Consider the following 20789-nt stretch of genomic DNA (forward strand, 5'->3'; position numbering starts at 1 on the left):
ATTGGCAAGAACAGCCGGATCAGAGAAACACACAGGAGGAGATGAATCAAAAAGATTACAGAGATGTCATGAGATTAGTAATTAAGTAAGACCTCCAGAAAGGCGTGTCTTAATTTTATACAGAGCTATTGAGTACAATCATCTGTCTTAAGTAACAGATGACTGAATATGAAGTGCCAGTTAATAAAATTAGCAGCAGACCACAGAAACTTCCAGTATTGGCTGTAAATAGATCTCAATGGAAAAGGCAAACTGATCTTCCTTTTATTTTCCTCCTAGATATCAGCCAGAAAGACTTGCATATGAGGCTTTTTTTTTTTTCCCACTGTAAATAAAATTCAGTGAGCTGTTTACTAGTGTGTGGTGGGTTGATTCTGGCTGTACACCAGGTGCCCACGAAAGCTGCTCTATCACTTCCCTCTGCAGCTGGACAGGGGAGAGAAAATATATTGAAAGGCTCATGGGTCAAGATAAGGACAGGGAGATCACTCAGCAGTTACCATCACAGGCAAAAAAGACTTGACTTGGGAAAAATTAATTTAATTTATTACCAATCAAATTAGCTAGTTGCAACACTTGCATGTGATCTTGGTGCCACGTAAGCAATGAAAATATCACAACAGCTAAATTGTTCACTTCTTTCCATAAAACATAGGCAAATTTCTCAAAATCTTTGTTGTTTGATTTACAAGTAGAGATGTTAAGTGTGAACATAATCCAGGAATAATTTGATCCTGGGTATTTTTAGGATTATTATAATAATTCATCTGTAATATGATAACAGCATTTTCTCCAAATTTTGTAAATACAGTTAATTGTATTGCAGGAAAACCTTTGTAGTACCACTACCAGAACCCATACAGAAGTAAACCAGAAGACAATGCCCGTCACAAGGATCATAAAATCTGAAGATCATACTTAAAGGATTTGCCTGCACAACTTTTTACTAGTTTAATTATATTATATACAGAGCTGTTGAAACAATGTGTGGACTAGCCAAGACATATGCTAACTATATAGTTTTAATTAAGCTTTGCAGCATAAGCAAACCACATAGCACAGCACACTGTCTGCCAAATGCTGTCATGTGGCTGAAACAGTCTTAAGGGACGTATAAAATTAGAGCTTTTGGAAGTATGGCATTTTTTATGTCAAAGGTGATGGGATTGAAAGAAATAAGATTGATTAGCCATATAGATGTCTTTATTAAAACTTCATAGGAAGTGGATTTTTTGTTTAATAAAATTTAATACTGGAAAAAAACCCAAAAAACATACCTTGCCAACTGGAATACAAATAAAAAGCATTCTTTAATTTATTTTTCATTGTTTAATTATATTTTGTTTCATTTCATAACAGGAAAAACCCTTTTAAAATAGAAAACTGTGCCTTTTATTTCTGAAAAGGAGCTTAAATGCTCTGTTTTAACAGTTCTTCAGGAACTGTGTAAAAATGTCATGAGGAATGGCCTACTGACATAAATTATTTTTTATTTTATTAATCAGTAATTTCTGACAGAAATGTAAAAAAAATCCTTTCAGTTCTAGTCAATACAACGTATATAAATCCAGGATAATTCCATTGTCTTTAATTGCTTGTAATTTTCACTATTGTAAAAGAGCTTGGTGTCGTGTCTCAAAATTTCCTTGAAACTGTGCAAATCATTTAACCTTCCTGATAAAAGAGTGATGTATCTTCCCTGATAAAGGTCTATTTTTTCCCAGAATCTGGAAAGAAAAGGCATTTTTCCTTCTTTTTATGACATTTTCCGAATCTCTAGTCTCTGCCTTTCTCTGTAGTGTTTCTGTTCTTCCTTTTTATTTTCATTTGTTCCAACCTTGCTCCATTCTTGCACGGCACCAGGTTCACTGTTCCCACTACTTAGCTCCCAAACATTAGAAAGGCAAGGAGAGCTTTCATTTTAACAGAACTGAACTGTGGGTGCAAGTAACATGGAAAAAAAGCATGTTGTCTTCTGTATATTATTTGAGGATGCAAGTACAGGACTTGACTTCACTTGGAACTCTATTGTTTTAGTTTCCCTAAACTAAACATGGGGAACAACATGTTTGTTAGGTAAGCATTTCTTGATTGTTCCCTTATGTTTTCCAGTGTGCTTTGTTCAGCAGGAAAAGTGGGCACCTTTAAGGCAGAACCAGCAGCTGGTTAGAAAAGGAACAGGCAAAGATTACCTCCACCAAAGGGGCATTATAGAGCTGCAGAAGGCATAAGTACTCACAAACCTCAGTGCTGGGTAGTTATGGTGGGTAATGTGTGGACACATGTGGGGTTCAGGACAGCCTCTCAGAGAGAAATATGTATGCAGAAATAAATCAAAATAGTGATGAACTGGACAAAAAGTACAGGATCCTGAAACCATCTTAGCAACAGACTCTCCAGCATTTTTTTTTGTTGTTGTTGTTGCTCCCATGCCAAGGTAATCACCTAGGAAATTCAGGAAGGAAATGGATATTTTTCTTCTTTAAAGATGTGATGGGAATGGTGCTTAAGGACATATTGCCTCATATTTGCCCATTTCCCTTATATACCCTTCTTCTATAAAGTGATTATGAATTCAGTGCTATTTGTACTGACTGCTTTGCCTGCCTGTGTCTTTTGTTGCCTACAGAGAATCATACACAGAGGTTTTGGTACCTGTCCTGATTTTTTTCTTTGTGCTGGGGCTACCAAATAAAGACTTCCTTCCAAAGTATAATCTCTCATTTTGGTGGGGGGTGTTTCTTTTACCTGGCTTTAGAAACTATTCTTGTTAACTGCCTTTCCCTAGCACGTGAGGAAGGCAGTCCTTTCATCTAAGCCATATTTCATATGGGATAAACCTATGTCACACAAACAGCAGGAAGGGATTTACCTGTGCTGTGTCTTTAAGTCAGTCTAATTCAGAGCAGATGGCTCGGAGGTCCATGCACAGGGACTCCTGAAATTCAAGCCCATCCTTCCCCATGCCAACGCCTGCTCACCATCAGCAGGGTGGTCCTCAGTCACCCATGAAACTGGAGGGACAGGAGGCTGGTCCTCAGTCACCCATAAAACTGAAGGGACAGGAGGCTCCCCAGCTCTGTTACTCACTTGCAGGAGTCCAGAACGTCTTTTCACGTGCCTGCCTCATCTTATTATTTATAATCTTCTGGAAGAGGTTAGTTAACCTTAAACCTTCTTCTGTTCCTTAAAATCCCATGACCTGGAGGATGTGAAGGAGGGATGCCATCCAGTTAGCAGCTTAGGGTACACAGAGGCTAGAGCCCTCTGTGAGGCAAGGAGCTGCACGTGCAACATATGATGCTGAGCTGAGAGGTGACATCAAATCGGCAGTGAGAAGTGATGGGTTAACATGCTGGTTTCTTCTTCCAGAATTGGATTAAACGCACCCTTGGCAATACCCAGTGATGGGTTTCTGTAGCAGGCCCTGAGAAGGACTGACTGTCCTAGTGGGTCTCTTGACATCTCTGGTTTCAGTGTCCTATAGCTGGCTGTCAACTCTGCCAAATATTGTAAAAGACAAAGTAAACAGGCTGCACCTAAATGCGGATTAGTTCTGAAGGGAGAAAGGATGTGGTTTCCTTCTGACCCAGTCTGGTACACAGGATGGATGGCCTCAAGTTTTCAAAAATCACAAGCAAGATTCACTCCAACCCAATCACAAGATATTACAGTGTTAAAGTGATAACTTTGACATTTGAATTACCTTCTGATTTTCAAATTTAGTCAAGAGCTTTTTTGCCTCATTCAGGAGGGGTAAAATCTTTTTTTTAATGGAAGCTGACAATCTGTCAGAATAATGTAAGTATAGGACCTTTATGAAAGACACCAAATGTATCAGCGTCATGATAAAAATTATTGACACTAGATCCGTTTTTTGCCCTGAAGCGTGTAGAGTGACACCCTTAGAATTTTTATGCCAGCAAGAGTAACTGCAGATTCTATCATTATTTACCTAAATGAAATGTATAATACTTTTACTGAAGCATTTTCAACTAGAAATCAGCCCTAATAATTTAATGGGATCATCCCAAGTAGTTATTCTGTCTCCATCAATCCACTATCTGAACAGCTCGTAAAATTAAATATATGAAGAATTTCAAGGTCACTGCCTGTTGGTGATAGTCTCTCATTTCCATGAAGAACTGGTTGCTCTTTTTATTTTTATTTTTTTTTACATATGATTCTACACTTGGTTTTGTATGTGGTCTGTCAATGCTAGAAGGTTATGGGATGATCGTGTTCAAAGAGATCAGATCTGAACATGGAATCAGGCTAGTTTGTCATTTTGGTCATCTTCCAGAGTAAGGTCAGCTATTCCACAAAATTTAAGTGTGTTTATGATCTCTGTCTTGGGGGAGAAAAAAATCCCTTGCTCCAACAGAACAGGAGTGACAACAGTGGCCAAACACTGGGGAGGCAAGACAGTTTCTTGAAGCCTCCTATTCCTACAGCATTGAGAAAATGGAAAATGAGACCAGAATACTGATACACATGAACAATGAGATGTCTAAAGTGTTAAATAAATACTTTATGGATCACCTCTTGAGTTTAGAGACTTTAAAAACAATCAGACTTAATCTAGATGCTTTTCTAAATCTTATTCTTTATTTGTCTTTATGAATAGGTGGCCTAGATACCTTTATAAAGGCCCTCTCTCTCCTAATAAGAATGATCATAATTCAGAGTTAAAAAGCCATGTGTAAGGTTTGATTAGAGAGTCCCTCTCTAATCAGAGAAGTTAGGACAGTGGACCTCTTGATTCATGCACCAGGTCCAGCTTTTCAAATATGTCTAAATGCACTGGATTCAGTATTATGGGACCACAAATATGACACGATAACATGATCATTAACCCAAAGGACGGGGGATGGTATTCCAGATAGTCAGTGTTTTGTGATGTGCTGGACAAAGTAATCTTGGTATTTCTGCATGAATGGCTACTGCTGTATTATACACTGTCACTAGCATGCTGCAGGGCTGGGCATGGGCTGTCAGACTGTTTGTTGTCTTTCCTCAGCTAACCACTCTCATGATGTTATGGACTGAGGCAGCAAAACTAACTGCATCTTCTATCACCTCTACTAGGTTTCCCTCTCTATGGGTTACCCAAATATCACTGTATTCAACTGCTGTCCCAGCAACCGCACAGGGAGTTTATATCTAAGGGGTTAACAAGAAAACATATTCAAATTCCCAGAGACTCAGCAAATCCGCCTTTCTCTACTCTAGGATTCAATTCCTACTGCTCGCTGTGAGGTAATTTGCAAATGATTGTGTTGGACAAATCTACTTTGTTTCCCTTGATTCAGCAATCAAAGTTGGGAGTGCAGTTTTTTGGTATTTAATAAATAAACCCCTTTCACTTCAGAGGCACTTAAAAGAACACATTGACCACATATATGTGTAATATCAGTGTAAGAGTATACATTTCCCACACAACAGACAAAATAAAGAGCAGAATACCATGTTACAATGTGTATCTGAGAAAGGGACAAAATCGGTAATTAAATATTCAAATTCCAATGCACCAGGTGAGGATGAACTTAGAGACCCAACAGTGATGCAATGCATTTATTGCCATTGAGTTTAATTTCACTCTTCTGCCCCACAGTGTGGAAGGGAAGAAAGTAGTAACAATCAGACTGTTACTCATACCTGTGTAAAACACTCTCTAAAGATGAAATGAATTAACATTGTAGGTGCCTCATAGCTGCATAGCAGGAGAGCTGTTAGGGAGCAGTTGCATCTAAAAGGCACCCCTGGTTCCCAAGTCACTCCATTTTAGCTGAACATAGCAGAATTCCCCATTCCCTCCCTTCTGCATCTTGGATATGTGGTGGAGGGAACTGCAGCGAGGAGCCTACAAGAAGTGCTGCTGATTGCAGGTGTGTGATGACATGTTAACAGTGATGTATGAGATGTGAAGGTGAGAACACCCATGCAAGGTGCCACTGCTGCACTCACAGGTCGATAAGCTCGCCTCTTCCGCCCCACCTTGCTGTATTCTCATTTTCCTGACTCATGCTGGTCTTGCAGCAAAACTAAAATCCTGATCCCTGAGGCTTTTTAGTTACTCAGTCACTACTGAAATAAAGAAGGAAAAGATGCCTAAAGGGCTGTTAAGGGTAGTGTCTAAAGTTCTTGACTCTTCTAAAAAGAGCAATGCATTTGGTGGGAATGAAGCAGTGGTGGCTACAGTCCCTGATGTTTAGGAAGGAAGGAACAGCACAGTCAGCACTGGAGAGTGACAGCTGTTAGTGCAGTGTGTCTACATGCAACCTCTCGCCTCTGACACTGTCTCCTTCTGTGACTTTGACCATTTTACTTTTCTTTGGTGCAGAAAAATGAAAATGCCATGGAAATACTTTAAGAGACTATCTGTGGAGACCGACAGAATTGTTATATATATATGTGTGTATGTATGTATATATGTACATATGAATGCACGTATAGTTTTATTTATCAAGGTTGCTTTTATTCCAGACATTTCCAAATTGCCTGTATATTTTCATAGGCATAGTGAAAGAAAGCAAACAAAAACCTGTTTTTTTTTTTTTTTTTTTTTTTTTTTTTTTTTTTTTTCCCCCACCAATCCTACGTAAAGAGTATTCTAAAAGGAAAAAATTAGTGTGAAATCTCCCTTGGAACTAGCAGAACAGTTACGCAGTTAGTACATGGATCAATACAGACCTGTCTGGTCTCTGAGCTTTCAGTCTCAGACAGAGAATATATGGTTTTATAAATGTATCTACCAGAGGTAAGAAGCATAATAAATTGAAACAGAAAATCTGTATGTGTGTGAAAGAAAAGGGAACAGAGATCAATGAAGAGGTGATGCCATACTTCATTTCTGTCAGTTCTTACTGTAAATTTAAGGAAATGCCCAAACAAATCAGCTGGAGTCTTTCTGTTGCTACCAATAATCTGAGGACTATGTGTAAATTCAGTCTTTAGACAACATCAGAACTGTGCAATGGTCAGATGGGAACAGAGATGTTTCACGTTGGTGCTTGAGATTTATATACCCTGCAGGGCACTGTTTGATGTGTTGAATGCCTATCATATCTGAAGACTATTGAAGAAACGTATTTTCACAGAAGTTAAAAATCTTGTGCCATGAAGTTGACTCAAAAAAACAAGCGCCCTTTTTGCCTGCCTCCCATCCTGCACACATGATTTTCCTGCCAAACCCAGCACTGGCAGGCCATTGGCACCCTGCTATTGTGGTGGCAGGGACACCCAAGTAGCCAGGAGAACTGTCAAAATTACAGATTATCTCCCACAAATCTGAGTAATGTTCTACTTTTGGGGCAGGTAACAAAATTTGCATGGTTTGAAATCACTCAGAAGGCTCCCATTTGAGTCCTGCTTTTCTAAGTAGTGTAAGCTGTCTGTAGCGGTTTTTAAATACAGGGACTAGGTGTCTCGCAGTTTAAGAGAGGTCAAAATGTTGTGAATAGGACACCAGGTCAATATATACATAGTGATTGGGTTTTGTCTGCTCACTCAAGCAAATGAGATTTTTTTCTAGGTCAGCAATTTTATTCATAGGCACCCTAGGCCAGATTCTTCAGTTGAGATAAATTGGCAGAAGTGTCCTTGGTATTATACCAATGTATACAAACTGAGAAGTTGCCCCAATGCCTCTAGCATTTCTTTTCTATGTTTTAAGAGAACTCTGCCTCTGAGAGAGATGGCAATACAGCCAGAAAAAAAAAAAAAAAAAAAAAAAAAAAAAAAAAAAAAAAAAAAAAAAAAAAGAGTGGAGTAAAACTTGAATGCAGACTAATTTGGATGTTTTTATAAAGTCTTGCAGACTTCTTTCCACAAACCATTAAGTCCTAATTGCCACACTAATGTTATTTTATATTGTAAGTGCAGCTCCCGACTCCTGATATTATGGCACCCAGTGGAATTAAAGCAAGCACTTAGCTTTACCACCTTCTCTGCTGTAACCTTTTCAATCCATGATTATTATTCTGTCAACGCACGCTTGTTCATTATTACTTAAAGGTGTCGTCCCTTCCACCAGGACGACATGCTGCTGGGTAAATTAGGGCCATAACTAACCTGGTTCGGTGCTGAAGCAAGCGCCTTTCTTCTGACAAGCCATGAATTAAGGGCTTCTTTCCTCCCAGTGGAAGGAGCTTCTCTCCTTCGTTCCTAATAAGGGCAGTGCTGAGGTGGATTTAAAAGGTTCTTTTCTGTTAAAGGGGTTTGATCTGTGATAATCTCCTATAATCTGGAGACTAGGAGCAAATTGAGCATTAGGCCTGGATTGCAAATCCACTCTCAGCCTTTTTTTTTTTTTTTAATTATTTATTTCAAAACTAATTTGGACACGATACCTTCCTTTTCCCTTCCATAAAGGACATAAAGGAATTTCCATTACAATTAGGATTCAAACTTGATTGATTATTATTATTATTATTATTATTATTATTATTATTATTATTTAATCCCAATTCCAGTAACTGCATTCCTCCTTCAGGAATTTCACAACCCTTTTAGAAATTACACCGCGTTGAGTTGTAAACTGCATGCTATAACTCTATGTTAGCCTTACAGCTGATAATCTTGCTCTGACTGTAAATGGAGTAGATGCTGTGCGGTTCAGGAAACATCATCATTTTCATTTTAACTCACCATTAAAGCTCTTAGACTTACATTTTCCAAATAAATCATCTAATGAATTTTGATTTGTTTTGTTCTTGTTGTGTTTTCATTCATGAATTGCTTCTGACCTAATATTAGCAAATCTTAGTCTCATTTGCTCAGAATTTTGGAGAAAGACATTTTATTCTAGGATTTATGATTATATTGCTAATTTCAGCCGTTACATTCCCTATACAGCTATTTGTGGTAGATCAAATGTTATTATTTCTAGTCCCTTGCTGGACAAGAATAACTTCTATGGCCAAGTAATGAAGAAGACATGATGAACAGCAGATAATGAATGGAGATTCCTTGTACTCATGCGGGAGTACTATATGCTAATACAGGCATCAGTAGAAGGACCATTTCCCATGCAGTCATATGAATGAAAAATAACTGACATAAATATTTATGAGTTGAAGATAAGATGGGATAGACAAACCACACTGGAACCAAACACATTTTGAGTCTGGCTGGGTTTTCACAAACAGAGGTGGTAGAGAGAGCCTTATTCCCTCATCATCTGCTTTGTACCAGGTAAAAAATAACAGGGAACAAAACAGCCAAGGGAGACTCTTACCAGTGCTAAAAAAAGACTACCCCCCAGCTGTTTTGGGAAGGGCTTCTAAACAAATCCTGCTGGGTGTGCATGTGCTGAGTATGACAGAAAAGGAGACAAAAACTTAGACCTGTACAACTGCTATAATTTATACAGGTCTCTGGCACTGGCTAGGTATACTGGGGTTTATGAGGCAGGTTAAGACTGGAAGAATGCAGATCCACATCTGTGCAGCGCATTTGGGGTTGAAGCTTTGTGTAGAAAGCATATGTGAATATTTCTATCAAGAGTTATTTCATATTAAGCTTTAATTGTCCCACTCCAGTTTGTGCTTGGGGTATAAATCCAAAATAAATCCATTCTTGAAAGACTGGAGATCTACCGTGGGGAATTTTAGAGGATATTTGATCTAATGTACAGGATTTCATTCTGAACAGTAGCATGGCCCATCTATATTCACCACAAGTAGTATAGATAATGGTAGTATGTCAGATTGCATTTTTATACTTATAGGGATGAAGTTATATAGATATATGAAATAAATATATAAAGTAATTAGCTCTTTAAACAGATAGAGCAGATTCTCAAAAATATCTAGGAAAGGATGAGGCATCTGAAGGGTATAAGATTCTCTCCTCACTAAAATGAGATCCAGGTCACCTGTCCTAGAGATTAATTCTGAAGCTTTTCGCCAGGTGTCATCCATATTAATGCCAGATACAATTTAAGCATAGTGGCATTAACAGTAAATCTAACACACCTGACATAGTAATACCTTTCAGCTGTTTGAAAACTGGGTCAACCAGTTTGATGTTCCTTAAGGGCTGTAGTTTATCTCCTTCTGGAACAATGACAAACTGAAGAGTCTGTTTAGTCAGTGTATTTATGGTCAACTAATTTGTTTGTTTGTGGTTGTTCTGAAAAAATCAACCTAAAACGACCATCCTTGAACTACTAGTCTGGAGGGAAAAGGTAGCAAAGCCTCCAGTATTGAACTATGTTCATGACACCTATTGGCAGAACACTGAAAGATGACAGACACCTCTCAGGAAATTCAGGTCCTCTTTGAGTGATGAAGGAACTCAGTTCATCTGATCGTCTTGTTACACTGAATAATTCAAACAACTGTAATTGTAATCATCAGTCACTGTAGTCAACAGCAAATTTGCAGCAGGGTAAAGTGAGAACAGAGTATGGCCAGAAAATGCATCATCTGTATTCAGCCTGCCCATTCTCCTGTGGTGGTGTTACTTCATAGCACCAGCTATGCTTAGGTAGATTTAAAAAAAAAAAAAAAAAAAAAAAAAAAAAAAAAAAAAAAAAGAAAAAGCATCTCTTTCCTGAAATCAAATGATAAATCAGTGAAGAAAGGAAACAGAGATGGAGCTGAGGTCTTGGAGGGATCTGTAATCTACTAGTTCTTCATACTCATTCGAGATCATACTTGGTGATCTTTGTGGAGGAAGTCCAACCCAGACTCTGGGTGGCCAAGGCTAGTAGCAGTGCAGTGATTTGGGCACCCAGCAATGTGCAGAAAACTGTAGCCCAGAAGTTACAGACAAAACTGTGTTGCTCTCATCTGTATTTATGACTTCTAAGCAATTCTAAAGATTAGCCAATACTCAGCATATTATGGGCAGTTACATTTCAATCATTTGAGTCCGTGTAGTCATTTTGGATGTGTTTGTGTAACAGCCCAACTGTATAGCAAGCTGAGGCTATCTGGCAGCTTGTTAAAAGCATTTGTACTCATGGCCTCAGGATTGTTTGCATTTTGATGCACCTACTGAGGTCTGTAGTGGCCTCAAAACCTGACTTTAAAGGTCCACAATCCCACTGGGGTTTCTTCAATAGAAAGCCATCATCTTATGGCTTGTGTTAAACAGAAAGACAGATAACATCTTCTACTGACCTTAGATATAGGGATATCAGTTACTTAGGATTGAATTGGTGCTATACCAAGTGTTTCCTGTGTCATCTCCAAATATTACCACACAACCTCGTACTGTGCAATGATGTCTTGGAAGATGTTGTCCTTTTTTTATACACATTTTTATATTATATGAATATCCAGAGGAGTATTTGAATGGAAGAGAGTCTTTTGTTTCTCAAAACAATGTGAGAAAGGCATTTTTTGAGGTGATGGTGGGGTCTATTTGCATTATGGCACAGAGTTTCATATTTGATAAAGTTGCTAATGGTTTTAATGGTGCTGTGCACTTTGGTCTGTATTTATCAACAGTGAGACACACAGGGGGTGCATTCTCACTTTCTTGTAAGTGAGGAATGTTGTCATCATCTCTGTAAATACTTACCTGTCCATTTCCAAGTTCCTTGGGCAATGCAGTTTCAGGTAACAAGGACTCTTTCAAATTTTTTTTTTTTGATCTTGACAGGCTTGACAGGTTCAGAGGCAGAAGCTCCAAAATTGGAGGAGTCATTCAGAGCTCATTCTTGTCCCAACTTTAGTGCTAAATTGTGCTTTAATTATAAGGGTGTGAATTTTGGAGGAAGCTTTTTGATTCCTTGTGGAAAGAAAGGTCTCCCATGCCACCAGGCTTTGGGGCAGACCTCTCTGAAGTTTTCCTTGAAGGTACTTTCTCTGAAGTAGCTAGTGTTCAACATATCACAGGATACTAGGAAAAGAACAATTTATTAGACTAGCCAGGTCTAGCATGTGCCTGTGTCACCATGCCTCCTGTCTGTACAACGATCCTCTCCTGGGGATCCCACTTCACTAGGCTCAGCCTTTGTTCATGACACCAGTTCCACCAGTGACCAGCACACAAGTCTCTGCTGCAACAACACTTGGAGCACATCAGTCTAATGAGTGTCAGTTTTCTGTCTACGGTACATCAGATTTATGAGCCTAATTAATTTAGTTTCACATCTCTCAGTCATGTTCAAAGGAAGGGAAGATTAACACATCCATCCTCTGGATTTCTGTATAAGCCTCATTACCACAAGGTAAAAAGCAGACATTTCACCACATGCATCTCTGCCTATGCCTTCTCAGATCCTACATTTCATACTGGTGTACCAATAACGTTGACAAAGAGGACCAGCTTTCCTGAAACAACATCCTTTTTTTTTTTTTTTTTTTCTTCCCTGTGCAGACACCTGTCTTGTGATTTGATTCATAAATGGTGCAGGTTGTAATTAACTGTTCAGTATCAAAATATTCCTGCATGGTTCATTGTAAGGAAGTGGATAGGGGTATTAATACCTTTAAAATAAACTAGTCCTATAGAAGAAACTTTAAAAGTGCCATGAAAGACATCCATTCAATTTCTCATTGCATGAGAAATATTATGGGCAAACATGGCTGTGGAAGTTAAACCACAAGTTGATGGCCACCTCTGTAACCGTACAGGTAACTAATGAAACATTCTCTTCTCCTATTTCCAGATTTATGGATTTTAAAGTCAAGTTTTACTTTCTCCTAGCACGGGCAATTGATTTTCAATGTTTTCCCACCAATTTCTCTAGCCTTGTGTCCACGCCCCTCATAAGTATAATATATATATGTGATGCCTCCCTGTCCCAAAAACCAAACCAACTAACAAACAGAAGCAGAACATTGTCAGCACATTTAAGAGCACAGACAGGGGCAGTGAATGTAGAACAGTAGCTCCCTATGGCTGCTTGCTTCCCTGCAAAGCATGAGTCCTCATTGACAGGAGATTTATCTGCAGCACGTGATGGAAGTTGAATATCTGCCCTAACGTAGGAGATGAACCTTCACTGTGGTCATATGAAACACATGAATATTTTAACCTCCATTTAAGTTCATTTGAAGCACTGAACCCTCCCTAATGGAATGAGATGCAGATTATCAACTAATCTGCTTCCTAGAAAGAGGAAGTTTCTGTTCTCTCACTCTTTCTCCCATTAATATTTCATTAAAAATATAATGTTCCTTTATTACCAAACTAGGAAATCTGTACACCACAAAGCATACAGTTAGAGATGCACGTTTACATGTGTTCACATGAACATGTATGCATGAATACAAATGCACTTGCTGATGTATCTATATCTGGATATATATTTATATCTGTGGAATTTGCCATCTGTTGGGAGAGTAATAACAGGAATAAACATCTGGCACTGTTTCATATAGTAGGGTCTTTTGACAGCTGATGCTAGGGAATCCTGTACCTTTGGGGATTAAGGATTAATTAATTAGGACAAGGAAAATGTACTGCAGAACATAAAATTCCTATATTGAAAGCAAGAGTTTCAAGGTAATATTTGATTTAGTTTTCATCTGGCTTACAGTCTACAACCAAACCTAACTACATGTTTTTGGAGGGAATCCCCTTGTGTTTAGGGGAATTTAAAGGTGAAACATGTAAAATGTTAATAATGTCACTTGTTAATTCCACATCCAGAATATTATTCCACATCCAGAATTGCCCCACTATTGAATTGCAAACACAGAGAGGAGAGAGTCACTGAGAAAAGGTTCCAGAGAAATTGGTTGCAATGGGTAGAGGGGGGTGCTGCATGCACCATATGGTGTGCTGTGGGTTACCCACAGGTTAATGGGTACAAAGCATTGTAAACAGATGTGACATCCAAGCTATTCAAAGACTAGAAAGTTTTCCTAGCTATCAGGTGGAATTATTCATTAGCCTCTAGATTAGAAAATGCTTAAATGGTTGCTGCATTTATTGCACTTGCTCAGAGACCTCCAAGGGCTTTTTGGTCATCTGTCTTTGCAATGCTTTGCTGGGTGAAGCGTGGGAATGAAACAAGCTGTCTTTTGGATTATTTTTTTCTGTTTCCAGAGCAGATCAATCCCACAGTGTGGGATATAATGAGGTTTAGCAAAGGAAAAGCTACCACCTTTCCAGTCTTGAATTATTCAGGGCAGAGGTATCTTTCGTTGCTTTGTTGTTATGTATTGATTTACAAGTGAATGAATCCGAATTGTAACCAAGTACTGGGTATAGTTTGGGAACATATAAAAGGTTATCTTCCTCTAAGGATAAGGGGAAAGCAAATTAGTTGCTGTTCTCTAGAGGTGGCAAACTCAGAAAAGACATTTGAAATCAGATATATATCCCAAGTCATTAAATCTGTAAGGAGGATAGAAATTGTAAGCAAATAGTATGGTCTGCTTTGCTATGCATATGTACATATGCAGACATATACATGCACACATAAACTTTTATTTTCATTTCATACAACCATCTGATTCCTGGCAGACATCAAAGGAAATCCAGATCATGACTAAATTCAAATTTTCATGTCGTCATCTTGTTTAATAGTCTCCAGGATGATGTTTTGGGGATTTGGGTTTGGTTTTTTAGAAGGACTAACTGTGTGCAGAATTCACAGTGGAATCATATCCTGTTCTTTTAAGTAAATAGCATATATGTTTAGAAAAAAGCTTATTCCATTATTATAAAACATATTAAAAAAATAATTTACAGGGTTTACATATGTATAAGCAGTTGTCTTTAATTATTCCCACAAGATTCACTTTAAATTCTGTAGCACCATTAATTTCCCAGGCTTCTCTTTCAGAAGGCTCTTGTTCATCACTGTTGTCATCCTTACTATCTGCTCCACCTGACATTTGCATCTAAAACACAGTTGGTGCAGCTGCACATCACACTACCACACGTGAATATGTGAGACAGCACTGTTACTTGAGACCTGTATAAATTTCTCAGTGTAGGGTTGTGAGGCCAGGGGACTAGGCCAGCTAGCTCAGCTCCTCAATGATGTGTGAACATATTTATTATGACCGGGTAAGTGGATATCTGTATATTACTTCACCAGCTACTGATGTGCAGTTGCGCTCAGAAGTAGAGCAATGCAGGAGAACTACAGAAAAATAATCAAATCCAGAGATGCTGAGTGAGGTGTGCACATGAAAGGGGAGGCAAAACAAAGGCACCCTAAGGGTCACACTTGTACATTAACAATTAGGGCATAGATTCAGAATGTAACCCAAAACACAGAGCAGCTCTCAAACACTTCAGCAGCTCTCAAAGTGATAAAGGGGATACCACAGGATAATTTCAGAGGTCTGTTTAGCCAGCTGTACAAACAATGCAGTGTCTGGTGGCACCTCAAGGGTGATCACAACCCAGCAGGCACCCAGGACTGGCCACTTGCTGACTCGCCATGGGGCTCCCTACCTCACCTATGAGTCCCTTAGTCCTCTTCCTCCCAAATGCTGTGAGCACCAAAGGTAATTGTTGAGTGCTCATTTCATTTTGTACAATATTTGCAAATTTGCTGATGTGGATTGAGCCTCATTCATTAACTCTAAATGAATTAAAATCATGATTAACAGTAATAAATGCAGCTGTTAGATTGTGGACTTTATTACCTGGGTTCTTTGGCAACTGTCCATTACTTTAAAACAGCATCTGTTGGCTTATTTCCTCTAATCTTATATGAGAAAGTGAAAGCAATATTTTCTTTTTTAATAAAGAAAATAGTATAGGATATTGCTTTTGAAAATTCATGGCTGCATATGCTACTAATATTGCTGATGAACTCAACAGCTAAATTAAAAACAACCCAAATGTCATGTTCAAAGTGAAGCAGAAACATAATAAAAAATTCCAACCACACCACAGTGTAACAAGGAAAAGAAAATAATTACATGAATGTCTTTAAGAGTCTTCAGTACATCATAAATGTAAATGTCATTAATGGTTAACGTGAAGGTGCCATCTGGACTGTTGGATGATATAGATTCTGGCACTAGAGGTGTCATTACTCTTGGAAAGCATGAGAAAACCAGAGACTTTGAAAGATGTTGCAAAGTTTGACTGGGTCCTTTTGAATATATTGATGTCAGCAGTGAGTAATAATCTGAGCAAAAACCTACAAAGTGAGTTCCTAAACCTAAAAAGACTTCCTCTTATTTCTTCATATTTTGGATCAGGGTTTAAAATACATCAGTGATATAGAGCTGTATAAATGTAACCACAGAAAAAGAGGTGAAATGCCTTCTTACAAAATCTTTCTCATGCATTCCAAAAAGGTATGGTTTTTTTTTTATTTCTAATTTATACCTAAATTCCTGAAGTTTGAGGGAAAAAGAAAGCAAACATCTAAATTTTCAAGATAATTTTAAAAATAATTACTGCTCCTTACTTAGGTTTCAAAGCAGACCACAGAACAGCAAACAAATGAAAAGCAGGTACTTTTCCCCAAGAATGTTTTTACTGTACATTTTGTAGCAAAAAAAAAAAAAAGAAAATAAAGGAAAAAAATATTCTGATCACAGGGATGTCATTTTCTAAAACTCCAAGTAGGAAACGTGACGAATACAAGATCAAGTACACAGCCATGTCACAATATATCTCTGCACCTTTAAAAAAAATATACATAGAGTTTTTTCATGTGTTATTTTCTCTGTGCCTTGTACCCTTACTCCACATGTCTTTTACAAAATCATAGTAACAATGTGCAAATTCAGAATGGGTCCCAGCAGCTGATCTTTGGGAGCCAACAAATAAATAAACAAATGAAAGGACAGTTGCAGGAGCCACCAGAATGCTGAAAATTACAGTAAAGTCGTTAAGGACAATGAATTCAACTGGGTGAGCCATCTGCATCTCCACAACCACAGCAATGTTCCCCCAAAATGAATTTGAGAATCAGTTCACAAGCCCTGAAGAGCTCCTGGTTTTAGTTAGCAAGTACCTTACTGAGGGTGAGAGACAGGGGGGCAGGAGTACACCGAGGACTGGGGAAAGGTTATCTGTAATGCAGAGGACACATAGGAGACCCCCTGATCTGAGACACCTACATTTTACTGTTTCCATAATTGGGAGCATACCAAATCCCCTGAAATACACAAAATGGTACAGTCAAGCTGTGTCATGGTGACTGTACGGACAAAAAACTTGTCAAAATAGGGTGAAAGTTTGTGTTTTCTTTGTCGTTTGAGCGGAGTGACAGCGTGACCTTTGCCAGAAACCACTGGTATTTATAATGTGGAGAGTTCATGAGAGCTGCTTTTGTTTTCCCTTTCTTTATCCTTTAATAGGAAATCTTGATTACTACTTTTCCCATCTTTGATAGCAACACCCTTACAGATATCAATAGCTGCTGCAATCTGCCTTGAGCATTGACAAGCAGAAACTATGAAGAAGATGGAAGAAAGAGGATGATTTTTTTTTTTTTAATTTATTAGCCCCTAGATTTAATTTTTCCTAGGACATAAGGGGTGGTAATGAAGGTGGTTTATACAGTACATCAGAAATTTGACCTTTGTACATATCTTCCTTTTCATCTGGGGGATTGGATGAGACTGAAAACAAAACCTAAAAAATGCATGGAAACACTTTCTGTTGTGGGGAAAACACAACTCAAAAGCAGTAACAAGGCAAAACGGAACAGAAATCATTAAATCCCAACCAAAAGCCCACTCAACAACAAGTACTATATTCCCAGATGTCACAGTTAACACCATGAAATTATGCTTAACAATTTGCTCTGATCTGTCCCTGCGGATTCCTTGCCTGCACTTTTGAGAAAGTCACTTGCAGTGACAACCAGATATATCCTAACACCTATTTTATATACCAAGAAACATATTACTGTGGTTAAAAGAAAAAAAAAGTGCCCTTTTTTAAAAAAACAAAACAAAACAAAACAAAACCCTATAAAATTAAATTGGTGCTGTTAAACCCCTTTTCATCGTCCTTGATTAATCTTGTGTGATGGTTCACCAAGACTCTGAGCAACTTTTGGAAAGCAATGCTAAATACAACTAGCAAATTCCTCAAAATATTCACGCATGGTTTAGTTGGGGCCAGACAAGAATGGTGCCATATGTGCCTATTCACATTTCACGACGCTCTTTCTCTTTCAGTATCCCTGTTACGTATTTGTTTACCTATCTTTTTGGCCAGTACAACTGAAAAAGTTTCCTCCCCTCTCTTTTCAAATGCACGGCCCTGCAGCAAACCACGCTTTATAACACATGAGGGGGAAAGAGGAGGGGGGAGACAGTGATATTTACACTGTGCTTTCCATTACCCACTCTGAGCTCCCAAAAGTCCCTTTCGCCCCTGTTAGGTCATTGTCATCATACTGCAAAAGCATGCCATTCACTGAGAGGCTCCTCTTTGTCCAAATGTTTGTTATCTTTTTTGGGTAGGTGCAACACTGAGATGTGGTGAAGTCCCCCATGTCAAAAGAATGGCTACGTTTAGTTTTGCCCTCCAGAGGCAACATGAGGAGGCTGCGAAATTTGGACTCTGGCTGGCCCAGCAGTGGCTCTTTGTCCGAGTGGCAGGCCACCGTGGAAGTTCTGGAGTCTGTCATCTCCTCCTTTTTCTGACATTTCAGTTCCAAGGATGCAAAAGCTCCCATTAGCCGGTCAATATTGTGTTTTGACCTGGAAGGAGGCCTCCACTTACTGGACAATGTGCCCTGTTCACTTTGGAGGCTATAGTCATCACAGTCACGGCTATTTGCAGAGCTGGAAGAAGAGGAGATGCTGCTCCGTGCAGACTGACAGTTAAACTCCATAAGTTCATTTCTCACCACCACTTTGGGGTTGACTTGGGGCAAGACTCCATTCTGAACTGGTTGTGCTCCATTCGTCTGTGAGTAGACATTGCTGACGTTAGACATCTTCCCCTGGGAATTGTTGCAGACCTTGTAGCGGACCATGAGTATTACAATGAATACCAACAGAGTTGCCACAATAATGCCTCCTATGATCAGAATCATGGTCCCACCCAGGAACTGACTGTGCATCGACTGGCACTGAGGGTAGTCTTCTTTGGTGAAGAACTGGGCGCATCCCACAATATTGGTGGCAGTAAGGGTTGTGGCCGTGTCATCCCACATTGCCAGGACACAGAGGTCATAGCCTGTTCCAGAAACAAGGTTGTTTACAACAAAGGCTTTGTTTGTAGCTGGAATCATCCTTTAAAAGAAAAAAAAAAAAAAAAAAAAAAAAAAAAAAAAAAAAAACTTTTGACAGTAAGGCAAAAGAGAAGAGAACAGATAGAACAGTGTGGTGTTTACTGTTCTGGACACTGGCAGAGAGGAGTCAGAGCCATATAATTCAAACAAGCATTCAAGCTTCCCAGCTCCTATGCCTCCAGCATGCCAGCATCCAGTAACACACAAATTTTAAGGGCTTTCTCTCAAATGTTCAATAAAGAGAATAAGAATAAGAAAAAGCAGACCAAACTAGTCTGGGTTTTTTGGTTGGGTTTTTTTTGGTTTGTTTGTTTTTTTTTTGTCTCACCTGCATCTGTCATAATCTTAAATATATTCAAACCTGAACAAGTAACTCAGAATAAAAAAATATTCCTACAAAGAGCAGTTCTTTCTGAGTGGGCCAATGACCCTTGCACTTGCTGAGTCTGAACATGGTAGTTGTCACGTTGTTTCATGGGTGCCTGAACATTTATAGTCTAACATCAGCAGGTTGCTTACCTTGTGAAGACAAGGGTTTGCATTTAGTTTTTCATTTCCTGAGAATGCAAGGCAGGCAACCATTTCTTTCCCTTTCTCTACTCTCCAACCTACTTTCTCCATCCTCCTACTCCCCACTGTGGAAAACATCTCCTAGAAAGGCAGCTATCATCTTTGCCAGAAATTTCTCCCTGCAACTACCTTCCTCTGTGTGAGTGAAAATTAAATACTGGCATTGGTAGTATGGGCTGTGGAAGTGTGAGGAGAGGTAGGAAGATGCAGGCATGGAAACAAGAAGGTTTCTATAAAATAAAAGATTATACTCAAATAGAAATCCGTTTTCAAAAACCAAATAGCTAGGCCCAAGATGTGCTCCAAGTTTGGTCATTTATGGATATTATTCTTTGTTGCCACAAAACTTAGGCAGTCATTTGAATTCATGCAATATTAGAACATAACTAGCATTCACAATTATCACACGGGAATGAACATGGTCTACCCCCACTTCAAACTGGTGAAAATTGCAGCACATTAGTGGAATACAGTGGAGAATCCCAGACTTGGTTCCTGGTGGGTAGCCAAGAATAAAACCAAAGAGATACCCCATGCATGTTTCTCTTTACTTCCACATAACAGGCTTGAGTGAGAGAAAAAAGCTGAAAATAAAAAGACCCCATTCTGACTTAGAGCTGTAGATCTTTAGCACCAGCAACAAGGGAGCCCCATGGGCACTCATACCACACAGCAAACTGGTGTGACTGTAATTGGGGTGGTGAGGCCTGGCAAGGGGGAAAAAGGCACACTCCTTGTGGGAGCACCAGGCTTTCTTAGCCTCAAATCATCATCACAGCCAGCATAAAATTGCAGGTCTGCAGAGGCCCCTCTGTGCAGTGGGAGGGAACAGGCCTGCACAGAGATGTAGAAACGTCAAGGCACTGCAGAGATGAGCTTCTGAGCGTCTTTACATTTATGCATTCACACCACTAACACAACCCTTCAGTCTGGCCACAGGCGAGGATGTGGCTCCTTTTCAAAAAGCAAACAAACACACAAAAAAATTCTGTAAGGAAAAGAAATATCGGTGAGGCACCTGGAATATAAAAATCATCTGGCAGTTTTACTCAATGTTATATTTGAGATGCGTGGCACATTTATCATC

General features: G+C 39.0%; 1 protein-coding gene across 6 annotated transcripts in view; it reads right to left on the reverse strand.

The window, feature by feature from the left end:
• Positions 1-17057: 17057 nt before the first annotated feature.
• Positions 17058-20789, reverse strand: part of LRFN2 (leucine rich repeat and fibronectin type III domain containing 2) — a 157719-nt gene continuing 153987 nt past the window's right edge. For all 6 annotated transcript variants that reach the window (XM_026844764.1, XM_026844760.1, XM_026844759.1 and 3 more), the window contains one exon: positions 17058-19133. In XM_026844764.1, coding sequence (XP_026700565.1) covers positions 18215-19133 — 919 coding nt within the window. In that variant the 3' untranslated portion in view covers positions 17058-18214. The remainder of the gene's footprint in view (positions 19134-20789) is intronic.

Source organism: Athene cunicularia, assembly GCF_003259725.1.
Source record: "Athene cunicularia isolate RWA chromosome 3 unlocalized genomic scaffold, athCun1 chr3_part1, whole genome shotgun sequence".
NCBI classification, from domain to species: Eukaryota; Metazoa; Chordata; class Aves; order Strigiformes; family Strigidae; genus Athene; species Athene cunicularia.